Here is a 23,744-nt window from a genome sequence, read left to right as displayed (position 1 = left end):
CCCAGTACTTGGGAAGCAGAGGCAGGTGGACCTCTGTAAGTTCAAGGCCAGCCTGGTCTACAGAGCTAGTTTCAGGACAGGTTCCAAAGCCTGTCCCAAACCCTATCCCCAAAAAACAAAAACAAAAACAAACAAAACAACAGAACTTAGGCCTATACTGATGTTTACTTGCCTCTAACTACTAAAAATCTGTCTTCATAATCAAGGATTTCACTGTTATATGGCAGATCCCATATTAATAATTTTTTTTCTTTTGGCACAGCTTAGCTTAATTGAACATTCAAAGAAAATGGTCCAGCTGGGCAGTAATGGCGCACATCTTTAATCCAAACTGTTGGGAGACAGAGGCAGGTGGATCTCTATGAGTCTGAGGCCAGCCTGGTCTACAGAGTAAGTTCCAGGACAGCCAGGGCTATACAAAGAAACCCTGTCTTGCCAAAAATCCAAATAGGCCCGACTTTTAAAAAAGGAAAATCTTTAATCAAAGGCTCCTTGTTAGCCCAAACAGTTAAGAAACCAACCCATTGCAGCACATTCATTTCCTGCTTGAATAAACTAATCAGCTACAAGCTTTAATTCATCTGTTTCAGTGGTCCTTTGCTTAATGTCTCTTAATATTTCATGACAATTTTTGGATGCCAACTTGCTTGTGAACTCTGAACCTGGGGAAACCACAAACTGGACAGCTTACACACTGCAATCAGTGTGCAGCTAGAGCTATGGCTGGGCAGTTAAAGAGTACTGGCTGCTCTTCCAGAGGACCAGGGTTTGATTCCTAGCATCCATATGGCAACTTACAACCATCTGTAACTCTAATTCCAGGGAACCCAATGGCCTCCTCTGGCCCCAAAGGCACTCAGCACACATGTGGTACAGAGACATACATGAACACAAAACAACCTAACATATAAACTAAGTAAAAAAAAAAAAAAAAATGTCAAAGGGGTTGGAGAGTTGGTTCATGGTTAAGAGCATTGGCTGCTCTTCCAGGGGACCTAGATTTGATTCCCAGAACCCATAGGGTAGTTTATAGTCACCTACAACTTCAGTTCCAGGAGATCCATTTTTTTTTTTTTTTTTTTTTTTTTAAGCAATCAACTCGGGCCACTATTTTTGTCCTCAACAGTCTTATTAATTAAATGAGAAGGGATGTGTGTTTGCAGTACTAAGCCTAGAACTTGGTGCTTACTAGCTCCCCCCTTGGTCTGCATGCCCAGCTCCTGGTGTCGTTTAAAGCAGTCAATGAACATCTAGCACTTCCATTATGATGCTAAAACAAAACAGAACTTATCTGCAAAAGCATCTCTGAAGACAACAAAGTGCTGGAGTGGGAGCATGAACCTGAGGAAATCTGTGGTTTGGGGTTCTTACCTAACAGTTGTACTAGATTAGGATGTTTGATTTCCTTCATCACTGCAGCTTCTTTTAGGAACTCCTCTACCTCCATGGTATCTTCCTGTTAAAGGCAGAAAGTAGATAAGAAAGGCAGAAAGGTCAACCCCCCCCCCTTATCCATTTAAGTCAATTCACAAGCCTACTTCAGGTATAAAAGCAAAAGGGCCTGAGAAATGGTTCAGTAGTGAAGAGCATTTTTGCTCTTGCAGAGGACCTGGGTTTGGTCCCCAGCACCCACATGGCAGTTTATAACCATCCCTAGTTTCAGAGTCTGATGCCCTCCTCTGGACTCCCTGGGCACTGCATTCATGTGGTGAACTTAAAGGATCATTATTTGAGCATTTTAGCATATTACATTAAGGAATTTTACTACAATCTATTATGCTCTACAGAGGAACAACTGTCCTTGAATTTATCCAGTGTCAGACATTTGAGTAAAAATAAAAAGGATAAGCAAAATTCAACAGGCTCATCATACAACTCACAACACGGGGACTGAGACTGATCTCATTAGATCCTGTGTTTGTTTCTTTAAGATTTATTTAAGTATGCATTTTATGTATATAAATGTTGTGTCTTCGTGCACACCACCAGAAGAGGGTACCAGATCTCATTACAGATGGCTGTGAGCCACCATGTGGTTGCTGGGAATTGAACTCAGGACCTCTGGAAGAACAGCCAGTGTTAACCACTGAGCTAGCTCTCCAGGCTCAATCTTGTGTTTCCTAAAAAACAAAGCACATGTGCAAGGCCTCAATGCTTCCTTCACATTCAGAATATGCTTTGTAAACAGGGCTGACTACTACCCATGAGAACAGCAAACATGAGTGACTGACAACTCTGATTTTATACCAGGATGTTTAAAGAAGAGACAGTAGTATCAGGAAAATGACTTTTATGAATTTAAAAACAAGAAGTGATCTAGCAGGGTATGGTAGTGCATACCTGTAAGCCCAGCACTTGGTGGCTGATGCAGGAGGATAGTGACTTGAAAGCCAACCTGGACCTGCTTAATGACACTCTGTCATTTTTACTTTAGCTAAAAAGGGTGTCTCTAACTGCAAGGAGGCAGAAGAGAGAAACAAAAGCCAGGGGGATAGAGACCAAAATAGGGAGCTTAAGATTCGTAGACCGCCTGGAGCATTCTGTTCCGTGGGGGCTGTTCTCGACAGAACTTATAATTTGCTTCTGAATCCCCACCACAATCTATACCAACAGCCTCCGGAGATGAGCCTTTCCTGCACGTGGGCTGTACTGCAGTGAATAATCTGCCCCTGCACTGTCAGCATCGGCACCAGGGTTAATCACCACAATTTGCTGAAGTGTTTGGCACCAGTGGGTGGAAAGTGTTCCAAAGTTGAAGAAGGGCACACGGATTTTTCCAAGTGAATCAGCACATACACAAACATGCCTGGGAACTTAGCTCTCAGAAACCCACCTTCAGTGTTTTCACAGCAACTGTAAGGCTGTATTTCTTCCAGACGCCAACATAAACCTCTCCATACTGACCACCCCCAAGTTTGTGCTTCATGGTAATATCTGTTCGTTCCATTTCCCATTTGTCATGGATGGGGGAAACACCATAGACGGTTGGCTTATTACACTTGGGTGCTGGGTAGTGTAGTGTGGTCACTAGCCCGTCAGCAACTGTAGAGTGGTGATGAACAAGCTCTGCCAAGGTGCTAAAGCGGCTCTCGGCGGTCACATACACCTGGTGAGAAAGGAGATTCAACAACTCCAGAAAAAGGAGGAATTATTTTTAAAAGCATACATTTCACTGACCTAGAGACATAAAGATAGGAGGGTATTTGTCTGTTTTCTGAGACAGACTCTCAACTATGTGGCTCTGGTTGTCCTTGAACTCAGAGATCCACCAGCCTCTACCTCCAGAGAGCTGAAACTAAGGGTGTGAACCACTGTGCCTGACCTGTTTTTTGTTGTTGTTTTGTTTTGAGACAGGGTCTCCATTATGTAGCCCTGCCTGGCCTTGACTTCCAGATGCTTCTACTTCCACCTACAAGGCACCAGGATTACAGGTGGTGGATGTTAGTGCTACTAGCTCCAGGAGGATACTGTAATTAAGGCAAAGTAAGTACTAATGCTCAGAGCAAGGGAGATGGCTTAATCTCACTTTAAGCATCCTTCCTCCTCTTTCTAGATTTGCACAGACATCAGGCAAACCAGTCCTCAGAATATTTCTAAGCAGCAAGTCTACAGAATGTGTAATTCTGCACTCAGAAGACTTTGGAGGAGGAACACCAGAGTCCTAGGTCAGCCTGTGCTAGAGTAAGACACTGCAGCCCCCATCCCCCAAAAAAGACTGTATAACCCAAATCTGAGAGAAGTGATTAAAACAGGCAATCAGGATCTGCCTCCTAAGACAATAAAGTAGGACTTACAATCCATGGGGAATATAAACTGACAGCCACTGATTTAGATATTGGGAGGTTATATGGGTATAATTTTTATTTAATCATCATATAAGTAATTATAAATTTTAGTAATTTTTACAACACGCCTTTTAAATGTCTAAGCCATTAAAAAAAGATACATAATTGGATTTCAGAGTTATTATTAACAAGATGCTTTTAATTTGTAGTAATTAGTAAGAAGTATAAAATAAGATAGTCTTTGGCTTTATCTTTCTTCTTTTTTGGTTTTTTAAGATAGGGTTACTCTGTGTAGCCCAGGCTATCCTGGAACTCACTCTGTAGACTAGGCTGGCCTCAAACTCACAGAGATTTGCCTGCCTCTACCCCTCAAGTGCTAGGGTTAAAAGCACGCACCACCACTGTCGGGCAGGCCTTATCTTCTAAGGGAGTATGATTTGTTTGTTTGCTAATTAACTGACTATTAATTTACAGCCCTCTATATAACCCAGTCTGGTCTCAAACTTGTGATTTTCTTGCTTCAGCTTCATGAGTGCTGTTTTACTGCATATAAAAATGTACATAATTCATAGTGGAGATCTAGTGGTCTTTCACAAACTCTTCCAGTAAACATCACCCACAAACCAAGAGCACTGCGGCATCAATAGCATCCCGAATCCTTGCCAGCTAGCTGTTCACTCCTGCAAAGGGTTCCTCTATGTATACTTCCAGCATGGGGGACTAGTTCTGTCTGAACTGCATGTATAGGAAATCACACAGTATGTGTTGTTATCTAGTGTCTGCTTTCTGTCAGTTCTCTTTATTAAACTATTATTCACATGCTATAAAATTCAGTATTTTACAGATTACCATCCCACCGCTTTCAGTACATTTACAAGGCTCACTGATCAACCACCACTATCCAACTCCATGGAAGTACTTTTATCATTCCTCACAGAAAACCTATAGCTATGAGTGATCATTCCCACATTCCTCTTCAACACAATCCTCTGGCAAATAGTAAGTACTCTGTCAATCAACTTTATGTGTATGAAACTCATCGAACAGAGAGGCTAGTAAAATTCTCTGTAAAGGGATGGAAAACAGGTATCTTAGGCTTGGGGCTATACAGGGTCTCTGAAGCAACTACTCACCTCTGCTTAGAAATAGAAAGTAGCTTCAGATACTACAGAAACGACACAGTTATATGGTAGCTAGTAGGCCACAACTTCCTATGGACTTGTGTACAGATCATGTTAATTTCTGTTTCTGTAGGAGATTCTACTTTAACAATATACCATAATTTATTAATCAATTACTCTGCTTGGGACTTCCAGTTTGATGTTACTATAGACACTGTGGTTGTAAATCGATGTTCTTGCATAAGTCTGGCACGTATATATGTATGATTATTTCTGTTGTGTTTGTGTTAGGCAGAAGATGCTGAAGGGATAGCTGATCTGCAGCTTGGGGGTCCAATCAGTAAGCTTGTCTCTGGTCCTTTTCTGGTAGCTATGAGGTGAACAGCTGGAAACAGACTGAACTTTTTGAAACCATGAGTCAAAATAAATGTTTGTTAACTGTTTCTCTCTGGTATTTGTCATAGAGACAAACAAAAGCAAACAACTAATAACTCTGGGTCTCTTGTTACATTACAAACTGATTCCATTCATTTGGGCCACAGACAATACACTATGCTTGTATAATGGTACAAAACGAGAAAGAAAACTAGTACATATTTTCTATGTTGTGTCAGCTACTGAACTTTACAAAAAATGCTTCATTTAATCCTTACAATGATCCTACAAAATGATGTTTAATAAAGGACAAGGAGGAGACTTAAGTGATAGTTTAGTGGTAAAAAGTACATACTCCTCCTGAAGAGGACTGGAGTTCAGCCTCCAGCACCTATGCCAGGAAGCACACACAGGACTTCAGAACAATGTGAAGTCCTCTTCTGGCCTGTATGGGCACTGCAGCCACATGCACGAACTCATCCACACTCAGACACAAAATACATTATGTGTCATTAAAAAATTCACAAGTAAATGAAATTGAAAAAATAATAGTAGTAGACAAAGGAAAGCAGGTGTGGTACACACCCATAACCCCATAACCCCAGCACTCTAAAGATGAAGATAGGATGGCTGTTACAAGCTCAAATTCAGCATGGTCTACATGGCAAGGTCTAGTCCATATGGTGGTACACAAAGAGACCCCGTCTAAATCACCATCACCCCAACACCACGCAAACTGAGACTTAGACAAAAATCTCAAAGTTATTAATAGTGCACTTACGAAGCAAAGCAGTTTTGCTTGTTCAAGGACCATGCTTCCCTACTACTGTACATGTCATATAGAGGGAGAAAAGGGGGTTCAACCTAAATCAACCATTCGATAGAGCAACTTAAGTTCATGCCTATAATTTGTGTTCCATTTTTGTTTTTAAATTTAATTACTACTACTTATATTTTTTTTTATGTGTATGAGTGTTTTGTCCATGTTTGTGCACCACATGTATACCTGGTGCCCACAGAGGCCAGAAGAGGACATTGAATCTCTCAGAACTTGGGTTATATATAGTGAGTTACCATGTGGGTGCTGTGAATTGAACCTAGGTCCTCTGCAAGAGTAGCCAGAGCTCTTAACACCAGAGACATCTCTCCAGCCCTAAACAATTTCAGTCTAATACATACATGCCACTGAAACTGAGCTTCCTAATATACAAGTTTCTAAGGGGCTGGGAGATCTAGTCATGTTAACATATACTAGTGAGAAACACCGGTCTCCAAACTCTACGTTCTTATTCTGTGAACTTCCTAATGGAGATTAGAGTTGATTTATAATTTCTGTTTCTATATACTTGTTTTGTACTTAGTGTTTATGATTAAAACAACTAACATGCACACATATCACTTCATTCCTTCAAATATGGCCCACCCTTAAATTAGTAATTTTCTACAATTTTAACATTATTGAGTTGCTTTGAAAGAAGGAAGCTCTAACATGCCAAACAGCCCAAAATCACACAATTAGACAATATTTTATTTTACATCAGACATAAAAATGATTTTCTACTTTAACCCTGTTCCATAGATTTGTACATGTGCAGGTGGCTGCTGACAGGGTCTTACCTTGCTGTCTGTGGTGGTATTGATCCTATAGTGATACACACGTCCCTCATACCTGAGCGAGATGGACAGCTGCCCAGGGCTGCTCTCACTCTCTCGGACCAGGAAACTGCCATTGATAAGGCTGCTGAGGAGATACTCTGCTGCACTGCGGGACACAGGCCCATGGTACCAGGAGTGTTTCTCCAGGCTGTTCACTGGAGTGATGTAATTACTTGGCACCCAACCCTGTCCATTCTTGGAGCGAACTTCACTCCATTCGCCATTCTGGTTGTAACCAAGGACTCGCAGTTTTTCACCTAGCCATAAAGACATCACAGAATGAAAGGGAAAACGTTAGGATTAAGACTGAGCAGTGTAGTGTCAAATTTCAACCTCACCGAAAAATGAACCAAGAACATTGGTGCTTGCTTACCAATATTCTGATCAGTCTCCACTTTGTACCTTACATCAAAGGAACATAAGAAATGACAGTGTAAGTTTTTAAAGGATGATATGCCACTTAAAATGCCTTGTAGAAAGTATGTATTGTGCAAATTAGTATAGAAAATAACTCTACTCAAAAGACTTAAAAAAAAAAAGATAGTACGTGCGTGCGCACACGCGCGCGTGTGTACATGCACACATGTGTCCAAAAGGGATGCTGGGTCCCCTGGGACTGGAGTAACATATAACTGTGAGTTATCCACTATGGACAACTGAGCTTTGATCCTCTGAAGGAACAGTAAGCACTCTTAACTGCCAAACCATCTACCAAGCCCATCCACCCACCCCTTTTGAGACGGTTTCATGTAGCCTAAACTGGCTGGACTTAAACTCATGGCCCTTCTTCAGTCTTCTGAATTATGGATTATAGACATTTACTAACACCTAGATAGTACTCATTCTTTGAAAGAAAAATACAATTTACTTACACTGAAAAGAGATATGACATACATACATATATATACAATTCAGTGTTAATGATAACAAGACATGTGAAATACAAAGTTATTTAAATTTCAGATGACACCAAAGCAACAAAGTCATCAATGTAAGCAAACATCTCCTGCCCCAACAAAGTTTTTTTTTTTTTTTCAGCACAAAAAAACTGTCTAGAGGATGGGGTGGGATGGGTGGTGAAGACTCTCAAAGCACAAGTGTTTCCAGAACTCAGGGTTTCAAAGTTCCGTTTTCTCAGTTTCTTCCTGTTTCCCATAAAGAATGAATCACTCTTTAGTATTCCTCTAAAATTAGCCCATGGGAAACAGAAAATAACTGGAAAGTTGGACCCCAAATCCAAATCACTTGGTGAATCTTGGTATCAGCTTCACTCTCTTGATGGCACTATTAAAACTGAAAACATCTAGTTTAGACTTCAATATACATTTTGCCCCATACTTGAAGCATAGACCAGAATATAAATAAATAGATAGATAGATAGATAGATAGATAGATAAATAAATAAATAAATAAAGTAACATAGCAATGGTAAAATAATGTTCATCTAAGGACTCTGCAGTACTTGAGGCTTTTATTTCCAAGAGATACAAGGTTTTCTATAGTGTTCACACTTGCTATCTTAGAGACAGAGAGCAGAAAGAAGCCAATCAATCTATAGTACAGAGTCCAGAAAATACCAAGTCAATGCTGTGAGGGAATATTCAGACTATTGTGCTGTGGTAGCCATCACCTTTCTCCTGTGGCCTACATTATGTTTACCATAAAGTGCTTTTCTTTTAGCCCCTACCATTTCACCTGAGACACCTGGATATGAGAGAAAGCACATGTACACATTATACACTATATACAGATAATAAGACACGAGTGTCTAGTATGGTGGCAGATATCCACAAATGTGCAGATGCACAGTGGCTAACTGTGTACAAAAGAAAAGAGCTTGCTAGGAAAACTCAAGAGGGTTTGTGCGCGTGTGTGTGCGTGTGCACGCACGCATGCATGCGTTTACACTGTTGCTTTCTTAAACACTGGAAAGAACTGCTTAATATAAGCCATCATAATCAGGATAAAGCCAAAAACAGGCTTTGCCTCCCCTCCTCCCCTCTTTTTAGTTGGGATTTTCAACTTTGGAAATCTTGACTACAGTGGAAACAGACAGGAATCTTAGAACTTTCTTTTTTATTTTTGATATGGGGAAGGTCTTGCTCTGTCATCCAGGAATAGATAGCATCAGTCCCCTGAGCTCAAGCCATTCTGCTTCCTGCTTACAGGTATGCAATACTGTTTGTTTTCTACAAAACCTTTCTTTAAAGACAAGAGCTTCACTCTGTAACCCATTCTGGCCAACAATGCTTTTGCTTTAGTATCTCAAAATGCTGAAATTTCAGCCAGGAGGTGGTGCACGCCTTTAATCCCAGCACTCAGGATCCAGAGGCAGGCAGATCTCTGTGAGTCTGAGGCCAGTTATTCTACACAACAAGTTCTAAGACAGGTTCCAATGCTGAGAGAAACCCTGCCTAAATAAATAAATAAATAAACAAATAAATAAATGGAAGCCAGAATTTCAAGCAAAACACACATATTCAACACAAAACTTTATTTTATTTGATATGTATATATGTTTTCCTGTATTTACCTATGTGTATCACATATATGTGTGGTGCCCGAAGAGGCTAGAAGAGTGCATCAGATTTTGTGTGTTACCACTGGGTGCAGGAATGGAACCAGGATCCTCTGCAGAATCAACAAGTACTCGTAACTACTGCGCCACATTTTCAGACCCCAACTGTTCTTTGTTTAATTCAAGTCAACCATCACTTTCAAAACAGTAACTACAATAAGTATTATTTTCTTCTTAAAGGATAGTTCCTTTTCCTTAAAATTATACAAAGACAGACATGATGTCACACACCTCTAATTCTAACACTTGGACTGTAAAGACAGGGGGATTAGATGTTCAAGGCTAGCCAGCTTTGTGTCAAGATCAAGCAAGCCTGGGCTATAGGAGATCCTGCCTCATTAATGTCAGGCAGTGGTGGCACAAGCCTTTAATCCCAGTACTCAGGAGTTGGAGGCCAGCATGGTCTACAAAGCTACACAAAGAAACCTTGCCTCAAAAAACCAAAAAACAACAACAAAGAAAACCCAACCAACCAAACAAACAAGCAAAAAAAGAACACAACAGTGAGGCTTTAGCCTCACCTTTTCATTAATAAGACAACTTTTCATTAATAAGAAACTAATATAAAAATTACTTCATGGTTTTTAAAGAAAAACTATTGTCAATCATGAGATAAAGGGACCTTGAACAGCATACTAATGGTTGTTATAACTAGTAACTGAGAAATTACTAAGACTTTAGTCAATGTTTCCATGGTGAATAACTATCTTGGAAAACACAAGAGATGAAAATTTTACCTAGCCAATGATGTTTGTAATCACTGCTTTGCAAACAGGTACACAGAGAACAGTGCCATGTGTAGGACCACCACACAACAGAACATGGCTTGGAAGTCCTTTGTTTCAGCCTTAAACTTTATGTAAAATTAGTCACAACCTCCATATGCATACCTATTCCATTATCTGCCCCCAATAAACCAGAGGAAGAGAGCCTGCAGTTCCACTTTCCCTATGCCTCTGATGTGTGTGCACACACACTGTCTGAGCATGCCTATACCCCAGTCTGAGAAACTCAGTTTGGGAGCTGGAGTGATCACTTAACAGCTCTGGCTGCTCTTCCAGAGGACCTAAGCTAAATTCCCAACACCCACATGGTATCTTACAACCATCTGTACTCCAGTTCCATGAGATGCAACAATTTTGTGACTTTCACAGAGCACCAAGCACACATGTGGTACATCTGCGTAAAGTCAGGCAAAAGACATAGATTAAAACGGAAAAAAAAAAAATCCGTTTTAAGGAATTCTGCTTTTAGTGAACTTGATGGCACTTAAACTGGTATGTTGAGTCTGGGGTTGTAGCTCTTCATCAGAGCACATGTCTCACTTGCATGGGGTTTCAGAGTTAATGAATATTTATAAAAATTTTATATAGAAATATTTCCTCACAGTCAGGGAAGGCCTGCTGGCCTGACTTAGTATCATCATTTCCACTAAATGCTTCATTCTGAACCTTATAAATCAAAGGCAACTGTCTGAGAAATAATCACTTGTTATAATTTCATTTAAATATTATTTTGAAGTACATTTCTCACAGTGGGATACTTTACAGTCACTACACTCCCTGCAAAAACAAACAAACAGACAGATAAAAAACCTAGTGCAGGCAGACCAGCTTAACCCAATTCATGTGCTTTTGAAATGATGAGAATGTCCTCTCATAAAAGTTCTTTTTTTTTTTTTGTTGGTGCTCATAAAATAATTAGTGATTTTATCTGATCATGTTCTTATGTTTCCTTTTATAAGAACTGGCACTGAAAATAATCTTATTTACTCTCTAAAGATGCTACAGCAGGACAGAGAGACCCTTCCTAACTGTTCTGTCACCAGCCCATAGAAACAGCTGACTGTCTAGGTCAGGGCGACTGTGAGCTAGACAAGAGAAGAACCATGCATCTCATATAAGCACGTTCTCACCACACAAAGTCTTACTTCAAAAAATGAAAATGTTGCTAAACTCAACAGCAGTGTTGCTGAGATGGCTGGCTCACATTCTGGGTGAAAGTTCCTGCTCTCACTTGTGAACTGCAAGTCTTCAGAGGGGCAGGCAGTCCACACAGAGCACCCGAGTGCCAGTGGGTGCCAGTCTGCACTGCAGCTTGTCTCAGCACATTCCGTGTCAACAGGAGGATGCTAGTGTGCTTCAGAGTTCAAAGTTCTAACAATATGGACCTATTCTTGAGGTGTTTAAACTCTTTCATCCTTAATAAATCCTGAAAATAGAGCTGACTGTTTTTGAGGCAGCAGTCCAGAAACAGGTCAAAGAGAGAGAGAAGCAGCAGTGCCTGGTCACAGTCATCTGATCAGTGGCAGTGGCAGGAGGCAGCAGGGCTATTCATCCCTCAGCCACCAGAGGAAACTGGAGAATTTAGAGACATCTCACCTTTAGTGATACTGAGTGTGTTATCACCACTTGCCACAAAGTCATAAAGTGCGACAAAGAGATTAGGGTCGCTCTCAGTGGCTCCCAGCAAGTTCTCCTTGGAGCTCCACCTGATGGCTTCATTGAGTGCCTGAGATTCAGCATCAGAGCCATAGGGGCGGTGCAAAACATCTGAAAGACAAAAAGGGAAAGAAATCCAGTGAGTGAAACAGCTAAGCCCTCATCATTGTTCAGAGTTACGAAGACTAAGCCAGGAGTTGGCTCCAGGTTTCCTCCATTGAACAATGAATTAAGGCCAGCCTGAGCTACATGAGACTATCTCAAAAAACAACACACAAAAGAGTGAGCAAAGGTGCTGTATTCCCTGGGCTTACAGTAGCAACATGAGAATTTAGTTCTGAGTTATATGCAGTCGCCTATTCTCTGAAAACGAGAAACAAAACTTACAGACAAGTGCTTGCTAGCTTTGTGTGATGTGTGATATGTGGTAATGACTTGGAGCTTTTTAGAGGTGGGGTTGAGTCAGGGTCTTAAATGGCCCACACTGGCCTCAATCTCAAACTTGCTATGCAGTGGAGAATGGCCTTGAACTCCTGATCCTTCTGCCATCTACCCCTCAACCTCACACAAAAGTGCTAGGATTACAGGAGTGTCCCTCACACTCAGCTATTGTGATGACGTCACACCCAGCTAGAAATATGAATGGTAAAATTAACAAACTCTTCTACACTAGGTGCTTCGTGTATGTCTTCATATAAAAGAAACTGTTTCAATTTACAAATAACAAATACACAGTCCTTCTAGCAAGATAAATGCTGACATATTCTGTTAAACAAAAACACTTGAGTCAGACATGGCAGCTCACACTCAGCTCCACCACTCAGGAGGCATCTATGGCCAGCCTAGACTACAGAGTGAGACTTATCTCAAAAACAGCAAAGGAAGGAAGAAAATAAATAATTTTAATACAAAATACTGTTAGCATCTAAAACATATTTTTTATGTTATAATAGTTTATAATTGTTCATTGCTTTAATTTTTAAAACTATAAACTCTTTTCCAGGTCAGTAGATTTTTGTAAATTATTAGTAACTTAATCAAAGCTCTAGAAAATGCCACCCATGCACACCAGCTAAGGCCTTGTAAGATCTGTTTCTTCTCATGGTTTTATATAGTTTCTGAATCTATTCCTATACCACATTTGTTGAAAATTATCTGATTAGTTTAATTACACACACACACACACACACACACACACACACACACACACACACACAACCAAAAAACAAAAACAAAAAACCAAAAACCAAACCACTGTTCTTTCAATAGCAATTTTCTTGATCCAAGGAGACTGTTAAGTGGCTGTTTGTCCTGGCAAATGATCCATCTGTATATGTCCTGTGACATTTTTCTCTTATGTCTCTTTCCTAGTTTGTTGTTGTCGTTTTTAATTTAAAATCGGTTTAGCCATTTTGAGGGGGGGAACTTTGAATCTGTGGTTTCATATTGTTTCAAGCCATTCCCTCTTCTCCATCTCTCCTTCAATACCTTTGTTCCCATCCCCAACAGATCTCACCTGGACTACTGCCTCCAGTCTTGTCTCCCTCAAATCCATCCTCCACACAGCTGGCAAAGTGATCTATTTAAGACAAAAATTGGACCATGTCACTCTTAAGCCCCTTTAAGAGTTCACTATCAAAATGGAATCTCCTCATTCCTGGCTTTCAAGCCCTTGCATGAATAAGGTGGACAGACCTTCTTTGCTTAACCTCTCCCCACACCACATCTAACACTGTAAGCTTGAGCGGTGCTGCCTGACACACCTGGGCCCTTGTTTATGCAATCCATTGCACCTGTAGTGGCTTTTCCCACTATTCCTTTGTATATATGTGCATAGTAGGTATACATGTGTGCACATGGAACTAGAGGACAAACTCCTTATCCTTGGAAAACATCCACCTTTTTAAAGTGGGTGTCTCACTGGCCTAGGGCTCATCAAGTAGGTGAGTCAGTTAGGCTGGCTCCCCAGCACTGGAATTACAAGCATGCTACCATGCTCGGCTCTTAAAAACATGGGTTCTGGGAATCAAACTCAGGACCCCAGGCTTGAAGGCAAGTACTTTACTGAAAGAGCTATGTCCCAGCAACCCCCTTCCTACTTTTCTCTTGACTGGCCGACTCTTCACTTTACAACACTCAGTTCCCCTGTGACTGAAGTCTCCCCAAGAAACAACTCAGGCATTTATTTGCTCTGGGTGATCCTGGAAGTTTAGCACATCAATTCTCCCCCTCCCCTCTCGATTTCTTTCCCAACCTCATAATGTATTTCTTATGGATAACAATCACATCCCCCCCTCAAAGGTTCCATAATCTACTCAATAGCTGTTAACTGTATGATACTCAACTTACACAAAAAATATAACTGACAGGACACATTGAAATGTTATCTTAAATCTTAAAATACACTAACCAGATGAGTGTGGTGGGCACACCTTTAATTTCAGCACTGGGGAGACAGAAGCAGGCACATCTCTGTGAGTTCAAGGTTCCAAGCTATTCAGAGCTATTGCACATACATAGTGGGACCCCACCCCCACTCAAACACAAACAAACAAACAAACAAACAAATCAAATAAATAAAGCTACCCATTAAGTAATATCTAGAACTTGATTTTCTGTAGTGTTCAGAAGATGCTAAAACCAATGTAAACATAATGAAGACAAAAGTAGAAAATTGCACACATCTACCTGATTTTGGGAAACCCAGCATATTCAAAGTTACAATCCAAAAGGTTAATATAAGCAAACCTCCACCTGACGCAGGGTTTCCCAACATGAAATCATCAATGGCAATGGCACTGCCTGAATTTCCCAAGCAAAGCTGCTCTCCAGTCCGTACCCATTTCCAATCTCTCTCATGCTAGAATTCTCCACCTCACTCAATGGTAATTCTTGGGTGCTTCGGCCACAAACTCTGACTGCTCAATTCTCTCTGTATTTATTCTCACAAAACACCTTCAAGTCCAGAGATGTGGCTCACTGGTAACGCTGCCTGCTGCCAAACTTGACAACCCTGGTCCCATGGTCAGAAGCCACATGGTGGAATAAGAGAACCTGCTATCAAAGCTGTCCTCTGACCCTCACATGTGAATGTGTTCATATGCGTGTGCACACACATAAATAATGTAAACACTTTTAAATATCCCCAAATCCATCCATTCCTCACACACCTTTTTCACGTCTACCAACAATCTTGTACTAAGCTACTGATTTCTGTGTGTCTATACTTGTTCCTTTTAAAGCTTAAAAAAGAGACCTTGTTACACTATGTTTAAAAATTCTTCATTGGTCCCAATTTTAGAGTACAAATCAAATCCTTAAAGAGCCTTTCAGATCCCTCACAGTTTAATTTGCCCAATCCATCTTCCTTTTTATTTAAAAAAAAAAAAAAAAAAAAAAAAAGACAGGGTATCACCGTGTAGCCCTGGCTGGTCTCAAACTCACAGAGGTCCACTGTCCACTCCTCCTCCTTCCCCACTTCTGGGATTAAAAGTGTACACCATCACACAAAGCTTTTTTTCTTTTTTCTTTTTTTTTTAAGATTAAAAAACATTGGTGTTCTGGTCATATGAGGGTGTTAGGTCTTCTGGAACTGGAGTTATAGATATTAGTGAGCTGTCACATGGGTTCTGGGAATTGAACCTGGGTCCTGTGTGTGGAAAAGCAGCCAGTGAGTCATCTACTGTGTGTATGTATGTGTCTATATGTCTTCACTCATGTGTATAGGTGTCCATGGAGGTGAGAAGAGGGCATAAGACCCATTGGAGCTGGAGCTGAACCCTAGTCCTTAGCTAAGGTAGGGAGTGCTCTTAACCACTGAGCTCTGTCTAGCCCTAGTACATTTTCTCCCCTAGTCTTACTTCAGTGCTTAACACTGCTCTCCCTACTACTGCTTAAACATAGCAGGTGCACCCCCCCACACACACACACTTTCTTCTGCCTAAAATACTTGTCTCAGTGATGTTTCACTCAAATGTAACCCTCTGAGGAAATTTCCTGACGATCCTATGTTAAAGTGCATCACTTCTAACATCACTCTAACGCGTCCCACGTTTCCTGCCCCCCCCCCCCGCCATTTGTTCTACAAAACAGATCCCAAAATTTACTTACTTATGAACAAATGTATACTAACTAACTCTTCCGATGCAATGTTTTGTAAGGGCAGGAATTTTTCTTATTTGTTCATTGAATAATGAATAACAACAGCCCTTCACTCCTAATTCAAAAATGCTCTCTCTTCTCTCTTTTCTCTCTCTCTTACACACACACACACACACACACACACACACACACACACACACACACGCACACACGCACACACACACACACGGGTTTTTTAAAAGAAAGATTTTTTTTTTTTTTAACCAGGCGTGTGGCACATGGCTGCAATCCCAGTATTCCAGAGGCTGAGTGAAGCAGAAGGCTCTTAAGTTGCACATCAGGTAAGTTTGCACAGCAAAGACCGTATCTCCAAACAAACCAACCAATATACCACAAAAGGTTTGTTGAAGGATAAATCACAGCAAACTCACAGCAGGTGATACTGGAGGGAACAACAAACCTCCAGAACATGCTGTAGCTCACTTAACATTGGATACCCTTTTAAACATGACGAGCAAAATTTCTGCATTGCTGACTGTCAGTACATAAGGAAATACATAGATATGTTTCATCTACTCTGGGGAGAAATTCTGGACCCAAAAGAGGGTTATTAAAGGCAAATTATTATCTTCAAAACCATATTTTTGACAAAATAAAAAAGAAAGGAGTTCACAGAACAATTCTGTGTACATTTTAAAGCTATGGGAAGAGTTGAGGAGGGGGTTAAATATAATCAACACACACTAAAACTTTTTAAAATTTTTAATAAAATTACTAACAGTCAACCAATGGTATACAGCCCTTAACAAGCACAAGGTAAATGCAGTGTCTAAGGGAAACACCTAAATGAACCCAAGGCAAGCAGACAGTCTTTCCGAAGGGAAACACCTAAATGAACCCAAGGCAAGCAGACAGTCTTTCCGTTCCGAGCAGGAACCTCCTGTCTCCGGTGTCCTTCTTTCTTCCCACTCACTCTTTTGTTCTTGTAGAATGAGTTCCTGTCCAATCTGCCTGCACAGGATATCCACAGAAAACACTGGCCTACCCACTAGCACAAACAAAAGGAAAATATCTTCAAACAAAAAAGTCCCAATTCTCTCTTGAGGCCAGGGCTAACCACAGAGTTAATGAATGATCTTAAGCTGGAAGGTGGGGAGTGATGAGTTAAAAAAATAAGAGGGTAAACTAAAGAACAAAGCAAAAAGGAACCAAAGCTTGTGGTTGGAGGACACTGTAGTCTGGGCCATCAGGTCCAGTCTATGCTGTATTTGCCACTAGTTAAGACAGGCAAGGCCATGAGTCAGATGTACTGCGCCCACTCCAATGTCAGTGTGTGGGCTAGCATGTCTAACTTGTGAACAATGCAAGATGGTTAACTTAGCACGTTAACTGATTCTTTCAATTAACCCACTGCTATAGAGATAGATTGTGGAAGAAAACAGTAAAGGGCCCTAAATTTTCCTTACTTGTTGAAAGATTCAAGGAGCAGAGATACTGACAACCAAAAAGAAGTAATCTTTATCTTTTCTATTGATACACCTGTAGAACAACACACACACACACACACACACACACACACACACACCAGCAACATACTTATAATCCAGAATAATGAAATTGAAACACAAATTCAAATTTGGAGGAAATGTGGATATTTAATATTTAAGCTTATAAAACACCAGGTTTATCAGGTAATTATTTCTCAAAGTGTTTTCATTACTTTATACTATTTAACATTGTTCTACTTTGATTGTATATTATCTAAGAAGCTAATAATTTTAATACCTCTTTTAAAAATTATTTTAGTTAAATATATTATTTGGCAGTTGTCAATTTAACTTAAGTTTTTCAATCAAGACATGTATATTTAACATCATTTTATATATGATTCATGCTCTTCTATTAAGTATTTATCCTGGGTATGGTAGTACATACCTTTAGTCTCAGCCCTCAGGAGGCAGAAGCAGGCCAACCTCTGAGTTTGAGGTCAGTCTAGTCTACATGGCAAGTTCAAGGCCAGCCAGTAAGATAGTGAGACCCTATCTCAAACAAAGCATAGCTGAGCATGGTGGCACATGCCTTAACTCCCGGGGCTGGCAGAGGCTGGCAGATCCTGTCAAGTCCCAGGCCAGCCAAGGTTACACTGTAAGATCCTGCCCTCCAAAACCAAACCAAACCAAACAAACAAACAGAAGAATGTAGTCTAAAACACCAGAAAAAGCAAACAAACCATATAAGCCTTCACTGACCACAATGGAAATAAAAAAGGAGATGATTAATTCACATTTCTTTACTGTGTTATCTATTTCCAACCCATTCAAGCCCTCATCTCTGAACATACCTGTCACGTGGGCCACAGACAATTCTGTGGCAACCCTGTCTGGGCAGGGCAGCAAGGTGTCCTGGTCTCTGTAGTAACTGGCTGGAGGCAGCTGAACAGACCCCAGGACCATAACTTTGGCCAAACAGCATTAAAGTTAGAGTGTTCTGAATAGAGGAGCCTTAAAATACCGCTCTGGCCAGCAACCCATACACGTGGGTCATTTACTCAAATACTCAGGGGCCAGAAGGAACAAAGGACAAGTTCAACCCACAGGGGCGGAGACCTGAGTAAGGGTGGAGCTACTCCAAAAACTCAAGGGTGGGGGTGGGGATAATACACAGGCTATTTCAGTCACACAAGAGTAACAGTTCAATAATAAAATCAGCCAAGATCAGTAGACAGAAAGTTTAGTCGTCCCAGATGATGAGGTGAGACTGTTCAGTGTTTCCTTGGAGAAAACCTGTTTACAGTACAACACCAAACACGCTTGGAAAAGACAGGAAACGCCTAACAAGACTCATCTTTGCATCATTCTAGTTAGTTCAAGAAACCGCAATTCCAAAGTCAAAGAAATAGTTACAATGTGACTCATAAGTGCAGGCAGAAGCAGAGAGCAACTAACTAACCACCTCCCCTAGAAAATGGTCTGTGGCTTATAGGTACAAAGCACAGCTCACAGCTCTTGAAAACTATGAATGCCGAAGCTTGGAAAGACAAAAGCCTAATTTAAAGTATAGGGGAAAAAAATTATAAAATTTAAGACCTTACAAATCAGTAATTTATGAGACAAAACTAGTAAAGTAAGTGATGGATAGCTAAGTAGTACTGCCTACAAAAATAATTCAGAGAACAAAGTGGCATGTATCTGTAATTCCAAATCTTGGCTAGGTGGAAGCAGAAGGATTTCAAATTCAAAGCCAGCCTGTGCTACAGATCCTGTCTCAAAAAACCTCAACCTCAGCACCAATCATAGTAGTAATAAAAAACTGTGCTTACAACTGTACAACTGGGGAATGCCCACTGAACTGATTATTAAGCACCTACCTACTATGTATGTTATTTAGGTCAATAAAAATTAGCACAATAAAATTACAGGAAAGCATAAAAATATAAAATTACAAGTTGTAATTAACATTGCAAGAGAAAGACCGACTTTTATGTATGTTATCAACAACAGTTTAAAAAACTAAAACCTATGTTTTCAATGAAACTAACCTTTACAAAGCTACTGTATTCACATCATGGAAAAGCAAGAATTAAATGACTAAAGGCTACTTCAAATAATGACTCAGAATTTCAAATACCAGGTGAAATTTCTCTTTCTGAGGATTCCAAAACTCTTCTGGGAGAGTATTCCCATAATTCATGTTCTGTTCATATCTACATATGATTTACTTACTATTCAATCAGTAAATCTACTTAAGCCATCAGTAATTATATAGTGTGTTCTTACACAGGAGAAGTAAATGCATAGAATAAGCAAAATGCAGTGTGTACATATAGTGGAATATTGTTTACCCATAAAGGGAACACAATTTGATATATGTTAAAACATATATATGTTTTGAAAGCATCACAAGTCAGACACAAGAGGTTAAATATTTTATAATTCCAATGATATAAAATGTCTTGATTTTTCTTTTATATAATGCCTAGAATTGTGAGTAAATTTAATGCTATAAAAGTACACAGTGAAAGTTTATGGCAAATGGCAAATTTTATGTTATTTACATTTTATCATAATAAAATTAAAATAACTTGGGTCCTCAATTATCATTTACTGTATTAAAATGAAAAAAATCTTAACAATGATTATTAATTCTATAATATCAAGTTCATTATCAGTATGAATAATTTTTATTTAAGAATGACTTTTCAAAAGACAATTCAAAGAGTAGCATTGTCATTGTTTACAAATGTTTTTAGCAACACCTTGAGACAAGGAAGTGTACTACTTAAAGCAAAGTGACTGCCTGGGCCAGGAATTAAAGAATCTTAGCAGGCATCCTTGACTGGGGGGGGGGGGCGGGGGGAGGAGATGACTCTCCGAGGCAAAACCACTGAAGCAGAAAAGGAAGGACCTGGTGTGCTGGAGTGCTTAGAATGGAAAGTGTGGCCACTGTTGAGGATGACTGAGGATGCCAGAGCAAGCATTTGAGGATTTAGAACTCTATTCCAATTACAAAAGGAAATCCTGTAAACTGCCCTAAGCAGGGAAGTCATATGGTCTGGCTTCCATTTTTTAAGAAAAATCACCACAGTTCAGGAAGAGGGGTAACTACTAAGAGAAAAATGAGAAACTGCCAGGAATCAGGAGTAGGATCATGTTGGCTTGAAGAATTACAGCAGTGGAGACAAAGAAAAAGCAGATGTACTTAAAGATGGGGTTCACAGATGGAAGCTGTGGGGCTCAAAACCGCTGAGATACAGAGAAGGAGAAAACAATGGTTTTAAGCTTGGGAACATGGGTAGTTCCCAAGAAGCAAGTTTTCTGAGTAAGTAAACTTAGAAGGTACAAAGAAGCACTTTGGTGCATAAATCTGAAGCTTAAGAGACGATTTGGAGAGAAGGCCCCAACACTCATGGTGATTAAAATCAGGGTGGTGGTGAGATAGCTCAGCTGGTAAAAGCACTTATTACCAAGTCTGATGACCAGAGTTCAACCCCTGGATCCTACATAAAAGGAGAGAGCCAACTCTCACTAGTTGTCCTCTGACCTACACATATACAACAGGGCGTACACACATCCACACAAGTATACCACATTCCCCAAATAAATAAACAAACAGATGTAAAATTTAAAGTAAATCAAGACAGGGGTGGGTGCGGAGCTGGCTCAGTTGATAAATCACTTGCTACACAAGCATGAGGAGTTTGATCCCCAGAACCCAGTTAAAAGAGCTAGACTGGTGGCACACATTTAAAATCCCAACATTAGGGAAGAGAGACCTCCCCCAGAGGTGTTCAAGACCACTCTCACAGGGTATTTAAACTGTCCCCCCCAAAACAGACTCATGGTTTTCCCATCTCTCTTTCCCGTCTCCTCTCTGGGGGGCGAGAAGACCATACCCAAGCACTGTATCCATTAAATGTGGGTTTTTTCTTTTCTTTTCTTTTTAATTTATTTGTTTATTTGTTATTTTACATGTCGATCCCAGTTCCCTCCCTCCTTCTTACCCTCTCTGCCCCCTCACATGTACCCTGACCACACTCCCCTCCCATCCCCCACCCCAATTCTACATGTAGGGCGATGGCATCCAGGTGGGGTCATATAAATCTGTCAAGTCATTTGAAGGACTAGGACATCTCTCCTGTCTCTAGGTTAAGGCAGTATCCCTCCATGGGGGATGTGTCCGCAAGGTCCTTTTGTGAACCAGGAATATATCCTGGTTCCACTGTCTGAACGTGGGCTTTTTCTAATTCGGTTTGATTTGGTCTGATTTGGGTTGCTGCATCAGTGGGGCAGGAGGCTTTTCGGGAGCAGAAACTTTTCATTGTCCATTATTTGCAAGGTTCCAAGTTTAACAGAAAAACAAACATTAACCCAAATTTCTATAGCCATTGAAAATACCCTTTAGAGGCTGGAGAGAGACTCCGTGGTTAGGAGTGCTGGCTGCTCTGTCAGAGGACCTGGGTTCAGTTCCTAGAACCCACATGGAAGCTAATGAGGTTCCAGAATCCTCTTCTGGACTCCACAGATACTGCATGTGAGTGACACATAGATACACATGCAAGCAAAACATCCAACACATAAAAAATGGTAAAAATGGTAAAAAAATGGTAAAATAGACACATCAACAAGAACCCAATGCCATAAGACTGACTCTATAGGGGAGTTGTTAAAGGAAGATATTTAGATAGAATGGGAAATGGGAAATTCTGCAACACCAAGAATAAAGAACTAGAGTCTGACATCTCTCAGTGGTAAATAAAGCTTTTTTCCAACGCCCAAGTTGGTAAGTTCATTACCTGTAACTACAGATTCCAATGCCCTCTTTTGACCCAGAGAGCAACACACTCAAATGCACAAACTCACACAGATGTACAAATTATGGTGGTTTTTGAATGAATGTCCCAAGTAAGCTCATGTATTTCGATGCTTAGTAAGAAGTGGAAATGTCTGAGAAAGGATTAGGAGGTGTGGCCTTATTGTAGGAAGTGTGTCATCAGGGGTGGGGTGGGTAGGGAAGGGAGGAGGCAGGGGTGGGGCTGTGAAGTTTCAAAAGTCAACACCAGACCTACTCTGTGTGTGTGTGTGTGTGTGTGTGTGTGTATGTGTGTCTGTCTGTCTGTCTGTCTGTCTCTGCCTGGTACCTGTACACCAGGGTATAAAGCTTCCCAGCTACTGCACTAGCATCATGACTGCCTGCATGCTGCCACACTCTGCCATGATGATAGTAGACTAACCCTCTGAAACAGTAAGCAAACTCAAAATTAAATTCTTTTATAATAGATGCCTTGGCCCTGGTCTCTTCACAGCAATGGAAACCCTACAAAACATACATTCACATAATTTTGTTAAAGGTTAAAAACAGAAAATTAAAAAGGATGGGCAAGCTGAAGATGGAGCTTTGTGAACACACATAAACTTAAGCAACAAAGAATAATACTACTACATGCTGTAACAGATGATCTTTGAAAGCATTACACCAAGTAAAAAAAGCAAAAAATTAGTGTATATTATATCAATTTAGATCAGTGGTTCTTAACCTGTGGGTCATCATAACCCCTCTCAACTGACTTTTTCATGGGATTGCCTAAAACTATTGGAAAACATGGATATTTCCATTGAGATTCATAACAGTAGCAAAGAAAATAATTTTATGGGTGGAGGTCACCACAACATGTGGAACTGTGTTAAAGGGTCACAGCATTAGGAAGGTTGAGAACCACTGATTTAGGTCAAACATTTAGAACAGGCAATCCATAAAAAAGAAGGCAGATTAATGGGAGCCTTGAGCTGCAATAGAAAACACAGGGTGACTGACTGCTAATGACTACACAAGTCTTCTTGTTTAGACTTTAAGTCCTAAGATTAGACTATGTTGGTGATTGAAAAACTTGGACTACTATAAAAACAAGCAGACAAAAAAATTCACTGACTTCTATCCTGTTTTCAGACCAAGCTATTCAGATAGGTAGGCTCTGAGTTTACAGTTATTTACAACACAGAAAAACAAATGATAATTACTTCACAAGTCATAAATATGAGCAAAGTTATGGTAAAGATCTGTCACATTTCAACATCAAACTTTGAGGAACTAGACCCAGGTAAGCAGAAAGATGGGTGAGAAGCTCAAGTCAGTGGTTTTCAACCTTCCTAATGCTGTGACCCTTTAATACAGTTCCTCATGTTGCAGTGAC

General features: G+C 40.3%; 1 protein-coding gene across 10 annotated transcripts in view; it reads right to left on the bottom strand.

The window, feature by feature from the left end:
* Abl2 (ABL proto-oncogene 2, non-receptor tyrosine kinase) overlaps positions 1-23,744 on the bottom strand; it is an 87,676-nt gene that overhangs the window by 10,460 nt on the left and 53,472 nt on the right. For 4 of the 10 annotated variants that reach the window (XM_051186012.1, XM_051186013.1, XM_051186018.1 and 1 more), the window contains exons 2-6: positions 13,473-13,535; positions 11,897-12,067; positions 6,899-7,194; positions 2,834-3,106; positions 1,372-1,456 (exon numbers count right to left, since the gene is read on the bottom strand). In XM_051186012.1, the coding sequence (XP_051041969.1) occupies positions 1,372-1,456; positions 2,834-3,106; positions 6,899-7,194; positions 11,897-12,067; positions 13,473-13,535 (888 nt within the window). Of the gene's footprint in view, positions 1-1,371; positions 1,457-2,833; positions 3,107-6,898; positions 7,195-11,896; positions 12,068-13,472; positions 13,536-18,398; positions 18,526-23,744 lie in introns of those variants that run through there. The other 6 variants (XM_051186014.1, XM_051186015.1, XM_051186021.1 and 3 more) reach the window with 2 other exon arrangements.

The sequence above is a fragment of the Phodopus roborovskii genome, unplaced genomic scaffold (genome assembly GCF_943737965.1).
Source record: "Phodopus roborovskii unplaced genomic scaffold, PHOROB, whole genome shotgun sequence".
In the NCBI taxonomy this organism is placed as follows: domain Eukaryota; kingdom Metazoa; phylum Chordata; class Mammalia; order Rodentia; family Cricetidae; genus Phodopus; species Phodopus roborovskii.
The sequence above is the reverse complement of the archived record's forward strand: the minus strand, read 5'-3'. Positions and strand labels throughout refer to the sequence as shown.